Consider the following 10,305-nt stretch of genomic DNA (forward strand, 5'->3'; position numbering starts at 1 on the left):
AATGTGGGCTTAGCAAGTAATGTTACCTTCAGAAGCCTCTGGAAATTGATTTCTCGAACTCACCCGGTCTTTTAGTGAGGACCGTGGTTAAAGGTGGGATATCATTACATTTTGGAAGGATAAGTGGTGGGGAGATTCATTGTTTAAAGTCTTTTACCTAGCTTTGTTTTAGATTTCTTCATTTCATAACCAGCCCATTATTCGGTTTATTCACGAAGATGGACATCTTCTTAATTCTTCTCTATCATGGGATCTGCACTTCAGAAGGGATTTGAGCGACGACGAAGTGATTGAGTTGAGTTCTTTGTTAGGGTGCTTAAACAATGTTAGGATGGATTTGGGTGTTGCGGAGCTCGGGGTTTGGGAAGGGGATTCTTGAGGATCTTTCTAATCAATAGCTTTCCTACTTTCTCTCGCTTTCAATCTATTTGGAAAGTACCGATCCCACATAAGGTTCAAGTATTCTCATAGACTGTGGTTCTGAGAAAATTGCCAACTTATGATATGTTGCAAAAAAGATGGTCTCAGTGTGCTCTCTGTCCGAATTGGTGTGTCCTTTGTCGGTATGAGGAGGAGACTCAAGATCATTTGTTTCAGCATTGTTCCTTCTCGGCTAGTATTTGGTCTAAAGCTATAAACGAATTGGGTTTTGTGTGTGTTGCTCCGAGATCAGTGCGTGATATGTTTGTTTTAAATATTGATAGTGATCTCGGCAAAAGATGTAGTACTTTTTGGGGGTGTGACAGTCCATTGTATCTTTTGGCCGATCTGGTTGGAGTGAGACACAAGGATTTTCGACGTTGTAGATGATTGTTGTGAGAATATCAGATTTAGGGCTGCAATTTGGACCAGGAAGCTCTCAGATTTTAAGCATTTATCGATTCAGATTTAGTTAAGGATTGGAGCTTTATCTGATGATTGTGATCAGAACGGTTTTTTATCTCTTACATAATAGTGGATACCTTGTCTGCCTTTTTGTAAATTTCATCCTAAATTCATCTTAATAAAATATCGTTTCTTATAAAACAAAAAAAAGGTGAAAAATAAGCTATAAAAAATTTCTTGAATTGGCTTTTTCCCCCAGTGCGCCTGAGATTAGGTGAGGAAGGTTGATTTGGCGAAGGGCGTTATCGCTTTTTGCACATCAAAACTAAAAATATCAAGCATTGAAGAATTATTGCTTTGCCATCAAAAATATGCTACTGGATCTCTTGAGATGGACTTGCCACTTGTGTTTAATAATATCGGCTGGCGGCTGTTCCTGGTGATGTTTAGTGTCTAATAGAGCGCCTTTGCTATATTCCTCATGTTACAACTTACACGTCTCTACTTTGGCCTCTCTGAGAGAGATCTTGAATAGATGAAGGCTCTATTAATTTCTTATATTTCTCATGTTACGACTTACACGTCTCTACTTTGGCCTCTCTGAGAGAGATCTTGGAGAGATGAAGGATCTATTAATTTCTTCTAATTGTTATGAATGTGTATTTTTGTGTGTGCGTTCATGATATCTTTACTTCTCTTACCTTTGAAATTCATTTAACAAACCATGATAGCACTATACCTTGTCAAGCAATGGAGATTTCACATTTCATGCTATTCAAGCTGGGCTACAAAAGAAACATTTAGTTCTAGAAAGCACGTGCAGTCTCCTTAAAAGAAATAAAAGAGAGCTTGCATGCTGAAAAAATTCCATTTACAAGAAAGAATTTGAAGGAAATCTGTGCTTATCAAATGAGAACAGTCCTGAATGGGTGGACACTTGGTGCATTCTTCTTCAATGCATCCAGCTTTATACGATATGAAACTAAAGTAATGTTGATTATCTGTTTTATCATATACTTAAAATTATCATCATCATCAAAGATTTTACTTTCAATGCAGTTGGGATTGGCTTTATTCTGTGCTAGAAATGAGGTATCAATACACTTACAGACAACAAATCGTTGTATGAAACTTTGAATGATATTTTGTTGCAGGTGGTTCGCGAAACCATATAATAAGCTCCCCTGTATTACATTTGGTCAAACTTCCTTGTTCTTTATACCCAAGCCCTTGTACCAACTCATGAATCTTGCTATAAACTCTGAAGATGAGAAAAAGAGTGACCAGTGTGAGTGAGCCTTGCCTACATACAGGAGTATCGGCAATTATAATTTCCAGTTGAAAGTCAGAGTAGAGCATTTATGACCAAGTAAAGCTTGTGACCGGACAATTTGGTTTCTTAAAATCAATTTTGATTGGTTTATATGCAATAATGGAATGATAAGCTTGAGTGGCTCTGGAGAAAATTAATTGTTCACATTGCCTAAGGTCACAGCATGACTAGAATGTGTACACATAAACAAGTGAAGTGTATGACTCCTCATTTCTATGTAGACTTGATGAAATAAATATCAGATTAAGCATATGAAAAACAATCAGTTGATTCTATTGTAAAATACTAATATAATCAAACTCTTAGGACAAAAGCATCACCAATGGATGATGCTACGTCAAAGGGCAATCGAGTTCTAATTTTCTTTTTACAGTTCCTTCTTCCCCCCCACCCCTCTGATTTTCATCTATCACGATCAAAGTGATGGTTTCCTTTATTCCTGGAATGGGAATACTCTTTATTAGGCATCTAACATGATTCTGAAACTTATTGAACAAGATTTGACACATCTTTTTTATAACACTTCTTTTTTGTTCAGCATCTTCCTTTCAGCATTATCCTTCCAGAAGAATGATTGCAAGGATTTTATAGTTCCTTATAGATACGGTTTATGTAGTTTTTTAGTTTGGTGTTTTCTGTAAATTTGTTTGTCTGTTATTTCTCATTTTCAGTTGCATAAACTGAGATTCATAATTTAGGAACATATTATATAACTAAAATAAGACTATCTCCTATTTTATTGCTGTTTTATTCTATTAGTGCGACCAATATATCTAAATTAAGATGTGGCGGTATCAATGAAACTCTAGGATACTTGAAAGAAATGATAATGAGACCTTCCATATTTATGTTGGAATTTATGTCAGTTCTCATGAACTTTCTGACTTCACTTTGGTGGTGAGATCTGCAAAATGGGAAGCAATAGAATCCAGCAAGGGTTTTCAGTTATGGTCTCATCTTTCTTAATCTTGGGTAATTAAGGCTCCGATTGGACAAGTACTTATAAAACATTTTTATAAAAGTGTTTGTTACAAAAAAATTATAAAATGTTTTAAAAGTTGTTCTAAGAACAAATATGTACAAACAACTATTTCATAAAAATGTTATTCAGTTATAAATTAATATGTTTTGATTTACATCGTTGCCTTCGTTTCTAAAACATCTAAAAACAAATCTCAATCGTTATTTAAAAACTATACTTGAATAATATTTTTTAAAAATATTTTTGATTTTTTTTACAAAAATCTCATGCAAACACATAAGTTTTTCACTAAAAACGTTTTTAAAGTACTTGTCCAAACGAGGCCTGATATATTCTGTGGAAGTGGAGATTAGCGTGAAAAAACATTTGTCATATTGAACTCAATAAATTTCTAGGTTTTTGCATCTTGTAATCAATTATATAGAAATTTTTGTCCATCATTAAACTCTTATTATTTTCTTGTTTGCTTTTTTGCAAAAAAACTCTTATGCTATTGATGGAATTAGTCCTTTAAAATTCCATCACATGTTTCATGTGATGTTCATTTTCTTACCTTCAATTCTCATGAACTGTTGGACATTCTTTCTTGGATCATTATGCCTCTTACCTTCCACTTCTTGAAGGTTTTGTGGGGTCAGGTACTTTTTAACAGCTTGATTTTTCTGGCAATTAGAAATCTGGTTAGCCAGTCATTCTATGATATCTATATTATGACACGCAAGATATAGGATCGTGCGAAGAGAAAACTAATTGATTCAGCAAGGATTTACCTGATAATCATTGTATAGATTGTCAAATTGTTCCTCTAACTGATCAGGAAGATTCTTTTTAAGTTCTTCCACTATATTCTGCATAACAAGAGATAAGTTAATATTATTTAAATTATTTATGGTAAATAAAACATATATTCTCCTTACTTGGAACAAGTACTCAGGATCTACGTTATGCTCTATCAGATTTTGAAGTTCTCCTCGGATATTATAGAGCCTACGGAGAAACAGATCGACTCTTACTGTTAGATTTAGGAATCCTCAGATTGGATCAGTTGTTTAATATATGTAATGATACTTACTGCTTTGGACTTTGCTCTTCTATAACATTTTGAGCAATATCAGCGATTTTATCTTCCCAACCAGTTTTAATATCTTGATCTTCCTTCAAGGAAGAACTGCGACTATATCATCGAAGGCATAAGGTATGGAATGTGCAACTAGATTCTAGATTAATTTGTGCGATGTCAAATGGAGAAAACTGTGATTGAAATGTGTTGTGCACATCGCTGACATACTTGAATTGACAAGTAGCTTCAAATGAGCGTATAGCTTGTCTTAGGTTGTTCTTGGAATTTTTAGCCATCTGGTTCGCTAACTTTTGAGGTAACTGTATCCCTTCTTGTTTCGCTATAAATGCCAGAACTGCAAGAATCTGGAATAGACAGGGAATTGTAAGATGAAAGACTTCGAACCCTCTAATTTATGAGTCTAATGGGGAATCTGGGATTTTTAAAGAACAAGAAGCTACCTCTTCATTAGAAGGTTCGAGGAGTTGAACCAATGTGCAGTTTGGCTTTAGGGGATAGAGCTTTGCAGAATCTCGGCAGCAAAAGAATACCTTGTTGCATCCTTTGAACTTCTCTAACATCCACTTGATATATGACGAGGCATCAGTAGATAACTTGTCTGCGTCATTTATAATTATTGCTGCAACAGTTATATGCACAATATGATATGTTGGATTAATCTTTGAGAGAATATGATTATATTGACATAAAATAATTCAATACCTTTACAGTTCTCACGACCGTGTTGCAAAGTTGTGATAGGCAGCTTCTGGTTTTTTTCTTGGATAAGTTCAGCAATGACATGCTTTTCATAACCTTTAAGCTCAGAAAGGTTGACTTCAATATGTTGAGGTGATACCTTTAAATTAACGAGGATACTGCTCACTGCTTCTCCCTGTGAAATTAGTAACAGAGGGAGAAGGGGTGATTTGATAAGCACTACTTTCTTTCATTCATCAATACATGCTGGTTAAGTTAATGGGAGGACAACAGGTATCTGGTGATTCCGGTCCACACCTTTGTACAACGAGATGCTTGTGCAGTGCATGTAAAATGCATGAGCAACATAATCTTTCTTTAGTTCTCAGGTATAGCTTACTCTATGGAATAACTTCTATAGAATGACCAATGATTTATCATGCTAAGGATCATAGGAGTTGCAATACTAGTTACTGTTGCAGTTAGTTTTTTTAGTTCATACTCATTTGTTATGAATGTGAATTTTGTACACGAACTGTCCTATTTAAGAATATATGCTGCTGTCATGTTCTGATATACTTATTTACTTGACTTGTAATGATCAGCAATACAAAAGAAAAAATATCTACTCATATCCTTAAAATCCTACAGTTGTTTCTCTTCTGACTGATAGTTTCATGCTTTTTCTACCTTAGTGTTTTGTGTGGAACCGTCACCTGTTTAATTAGTTGCCCTATAGGGATTTCCACATGCGATTATTGGTTTCAATGTTGGTGTAATTTATAACTGCAATTAATTGAAGTAATAAATCCCTCATATGAGAAGAATCATATTTCTCCATTGAGGAATTGGTATGCAGATGCTGGTGCTGAAGTAGCTGCACAGTAATATGTTGCCTTTGGAATTATATGAACAAGCTGCGAGTTGCGAAAATTGGGATTGAAATTTACCTTCAAATGAAATACCTTGCATTCTTCTCTTGCCTGTGGGTTATAAATACAGAAGATAACAAATTTAAATAAAATCCTCAAGCAAGAATGTGCAGGTTTTATTTGGACTTGAAATGATTGACTTGATGAGTTTTAGGCCTCGTTATATGGAACATTATTGGTTCTGTTATTATATGAACTTTGTTAGATTGCTTAATCATAAAAAAATATGAAAAATGTGAAAAACTAAAGTTGAATATAAAAAATTAATCATAAAAAATAATAAAAAAATATATAGCACGGTGGGGATAGACAAGTAATATAATTGTTTGTATGTGTTAGTCAGCAAGTATTATATATAGTATAAGATATTATGTTGATTTTTCAATTATACTTGTACTTTTTGTTTTTTATTGGAAATATTTGTACCTGTACTTTTTCTTCTCCAAAAGCTTCTCTGAGAAAGGCCCAAATCATTGTTCTCTTTCCCACGCCTGGGTTTCCCTCGAATATGAAATGGCTACATTCTTCTGTTTTATTGCCCCAGTTCCTCACGGTGGCCTGAAGGCTACGTGCTGTCTCTCTATTGCATAGAAAATCTTGCAACCATAATGGCCTATATCTGTCTGCCCACACATATTTTCTTTCATTTTCTGTTTTTTCTATCTCATTCGTCAGTCCTTCACCAACTGGGGTCCGAGACAGTGATGCATCTACCATTGGTTGTAATGATACTTTTGGTGGTGGTGGTGGTGGTGTTGAGGGCAATGGTTGTGCAGTTTGTAGTATTATTTGTGGTTGTGGATACGGCAATGATTCTTCCGGTTGTGCAGTGGGTGGTGGCCATGGCAGCATGGACGGTTCAGGATCTCTCTCCCTCAATGGCTTCTCTGTTGTTGGTAAACTTAGGTTCTCTTCACTCTCCCAGGTTCCGAACCTGACTTTATTCCTATGATTCGTAAAAACCTTGGTCTTTATTTTTGCTACTGTCTCTCCTGTTTCTTTGATTTTCGTGTATGATGATGAAGATGAAGTCCTGGTACGAGCATCCTGAGAGCTTTTGGTCCATGTAGAAGAACTCAATGACGAAGAGTTCTTCTCATGCTTTTTCGAGGTAAAGCAAGACGAACTCCATTCTTGCACTTTCACAACAAAACTCGACTTGGAACCAGAGCTGATGGAACTGCCAGCATGGCTTTCTCTCCCGGGGCTCGACCCCGACAATTTTTCTCTATTTATAACAAGTGAAAAGTCTGTCAAGCCTTTATAATACGGACTGCTGGTACTTTGCCTTGCTTCTGCATTACTCCTATTAAACTCCTGGAGACTCTCCTCTGTTAGGTGAGGATTCTCGGCTTTCCTTGTGATGAGGTCGCTCAATTTCTTTGGCCAGACGATTATCGGTGAGCCTGTCGAACGAGTTGTTCGAACTGAATTACTCGCGTTAGAAGGAGATTTTGGGCTGCCAATATATGGTGCAGATTTGGAACGTGGAATCGGGGGACTTGGCATCGAAAGGTTGAAAGGATTCCTTCTCTTCTGGGATTTGGAGCAGAAAAATTTGTAGCATGATGTGTCGTATCTGAATGCTAAGGTAAATTTCCATTCTAAGCGAGAATTTTATATTTCTTGGCGTTAGATTTTAGGATGAAAGTCAAGAATTTGACGTCAAATTCTATGCCTCTAGGAAAACTTTTGTTAGCCAGTTCAAATGATTGGAAGAAAGAACAAATATTGTTCCCACGGGTGCTGGCATCAACTCACATACAAGGGAAACATTGTACTTGCCAGTTTTGAATGATTTTTTTTTCTCCCGTCCGTTGAAAGCGATCCTTCACTTCTTTAGTACTTCTCCAGATTACCCTCGTAGGTTATATTCGTTATAAGTTATGATACGACAATATTCGGTTGGCCGATTTTTTCGAATTTTAGCAGTCCGATGTTGGGATTTATGCCATATTCGTTTTCTGTTAGCTCCAAGTATAGGACAGTACCACTTCAATGTATTTTGGATCGATAATCATTTGTAATCCAAAATTCGTCCGAGTTCAAGTCATATTTTACAAATTTGTAGCTCATTGGTTTCATTTCCTTTCCTAAGTCTATTGTTTTTAAATATGTTATGTTGGGTGTTGAATGATCAAATCGCGCACACACACATTATTTTATCTATACTATATATAAAGGTTAGGTCTAATAAAGAACAAAATGAATACCGACTTTTTCTTTTCCCCAATTTTGACGTTATGTGATATGAATATTATATTTTTGTTTTTGTTTGTTTGTTTTTTTAATTTCAACAATTCAAATAGCATTTCAGTCCCTCGATAATTTGTCAAATTTCACTTTAGTCTCTTGAAAATTATAAAAAAGACTGTACACACACGCATTGCGTGTGCAAATTAACTAGTATATAAGAAAGTTGAAGGTTGGGTCTACTAAAGACAAAAATGGACACCAACTTTTTTTCCCCCAATTTTGCTCTTACGTGATACCATTATTACACTTTTGTTTTTATATTTTTAATTTCAACACACTTTTGTTTTTTTATTTTTTTTTTTAATTTCAACAATTCAAATAACACCGTAGACTCTCAATAATTTGTCAAATTTTATTTTTGTCAATTGATAATTATAAAAAAGATCACACACACAACTAGCTATTATTAAATGTCGGGCTTCGACGTGACCAAAGAATTTTTACAAAAAGGAAAACTAAATCCTCGTAAATAATGATATCCTAGTAGCTGTCATAAACTGATTAAATTCGAGAAATAAAATAATTTAGCTGATGAAATGATTTTTAAAAAGTTTGAAATATTCTTGCCCCACTTGATTTTTTTTTATTTTCATTATTTTAAAAATAATGATTAGATCAGATATTATTTAAGTGCCAGAATATATATTTTTTATCACAAAATAGTCGTATGACGACAATAATCCTTTTGATAAAAAAATACCTTATTTTCTAAAAATATAAATTGCATAGAATAAATCAGCCTGTAACTAAATACATTTCAGATTCTTCTATCTATGTTTCAACATATGAAATGCTGTTTCACTTCAGTTTTTCTCAATTTGGGAGCTCCTTTAAATATATCATTATTTAGTGTACTAAAAAAATACAATTATATCTTCTACATCACAACTTTAAGTCAGATAATTATGATGAAGAAATCGAATTAAACAAATTTTTTAGATGTAATTTTATATAATCGATTTGATAATATTAATTTTTGATAATATTAAATTATATACCATAAAGAAGATTCGAAATTCAGCTTAGTAAAAATCTTCATAGAGTTGGACCATTTAGTATGTCAAATGTAACATCAAAAGGAACATAGGAACTAAATTTTTGTGAAACCATAATTTAATTGTCGTTTGAAGTCATTCGACTATGTTACAGAGAGTGTTCAAAGGATCTTGATTTTCCACAGCAACTGATCCATACTCTTCTGCACAAAATACATCGGCAGACATAAATTATGGGACTCACAAGTTTTCCAGATCATCCTAAAGTACCTCATTTTCGTCTAAGCATAAAACTAAGTGAAATGGCTCATTGTACTTTGTTCCAACATTTTCATGCAGTGAACCGGACAGCAAAACTAGAAGTTACGTAAACAATATAGACCTGAAACCAAGATGTTATGTTGTGCTTCATATCTTTCGCAACCGAAGAAACAGCTTCTGGTCGACTTTAAACTTGTGTCTCTTCATGGAATCACCTCTCAGCAACAACTGAAGGCCTCCAAATGAAACATAGACAGCCCTATTACAAATTAAAGATCAGATTGATTGTTCAACGAACAAGAGCTGAACATATATATCATCATGCCAAAGAAAAGTAAAGCAGTTGGGAGTTGCTGTAAGATTTGTTTCATGAAATGCTTGAGTTGAAGGATTAAGTTATTTGCATTAGAAATACTCAACATTTAAGCTACAGTTACCGAATATAGAAAGTACCTTAAGAAAAATATAGTTATAAATTTCTTATTAAAATAAGAGAGTGAAACTCATGACTCCTGTTAAATTAAAAGCACTTGAAAAGATTTTAATATCAGAAACAAAAATGAAAGATATGAATCTATGTCAAATTTTATGCAATGCAACAAACATAATATGAGCTAGTTTCCAAACATGATATGCATTTATGCTTACTCACAAACATGATATGAATCTATCACAGTAAGTGGGTTGAAAGAAGCAGAGGAAATTCAGCAGAATTTTGGCCATGACAAAAACATCAAGAATAGTGTAGAAGACCAGAATAGCGAGCACAAACAAAATTCCGAGGTTGGATACTCATCAGGGAATTATCATCAGCAATTTTAGTAAAATTTCATTAATTCAAATTCATCTTAGTTCGTTTATTTCTAATTATTAGTAGAATAATTCCCTTAGTTTTTAGCATATTCCTTCGTCATTTATTTTCATTTTTAGTTGTAATATATGGTGAACCCAATTCATAATAG

The 10,305-nt window shown here is 34.2% G+C and overlaps 2 protein-coding genes across 2 annotated transcripts; both read right to left on the bottom strand.

Moving 5' to 3' along the window:
• Window positions 1-2,490: 2,490 nt before the first annotated feature.
• Window positions 2,491-5,259, bottom strand: LOC142519781 (replication factor C subunit 3-like). Its single transcript, XM_075622809.1, has 9 exons — window positions 5,218-5,259; window positions 4,924-5,095; window positions 4,662-4,840; window positions 4,429-4,565; window positions 4,213-4,314; window positions 4,058-4,127; window positions 3,911-3,988; window positions 3,694-3,802; window positions 2,491-2,597 (listed from the first exon to the last, which is right to left on the bottom strand). The coding sequence occupies exons 1-9, from the start codon at window positions 5,257-5,259 to the stop codon at window positions 2,491-2,493; spliced, it is 996 nt and encodes a 331-aa protein (XP_075478924.1).
• A 953-nt stretch (window positions 5,260-6,212) lies between these two features.
• On the bottom strand, window positions 6,213-7,340 carry LOC142519895 (uncharacterized). The gene has a single exon (XM_075622907.1). The coding sequence runs from the start codon at window positions 7,338-7,340 to the stop codon at window positions 6,213-6,215; it is 1,128 nt and encodes a 375-aa protein (XP_075479022.1).
• Window positions 7,341-10,305: the final 2,965 nt, after the last annotated feature.

The sequence above is a fragment of the Primulina tabacum genome, chromosome 11, assembly GCF_025594145.1.
Source record: "Primulina tabacum isolate GXHZ01 chromosome 11, ASM2559414v2, whole genome shotgun sequence".
Classification (NCBI taxonomy): domain Eukaryota; kingdom Viridiplantae; phylum Streptophyta; class Magnoliopsida; order Lamiales; family Gesneriaceae; genus Primulina; species Primulina tabacum.

Excerpts from the sequence above, each read along its gene's own strand:
- LOC142519781 (XM_075622809.1), bottom strand. The coding sequence starts at position 5,259 with ATGCATTTTACATGCACTGCACAAGCATCTCGTTGTACAAAG. Across the intron at positions 5,096-5,217 it reads AAGCATCTCGTTGTACAAAG|GGAGAAGCAGTGAGCAGTAT; the intron begins GTGTGGACCGGA and ends CTAATTTCACAG. Across the intron at positions 3,803-3,910 it reads ATCTATACAATGATTATCAG|AAAAATCAAGCTGTTAAAAA; the intron begins GTAAATCCTTGC and ends TCTAATTGCCAG.
- LOC142519895 (XM_075622907.1), bottom strand. The coding sequence starts at position 7,340 with ATGCCAAGTCCCCCGATTCCACGTTCCAAATCTGCACCATATATTGGC.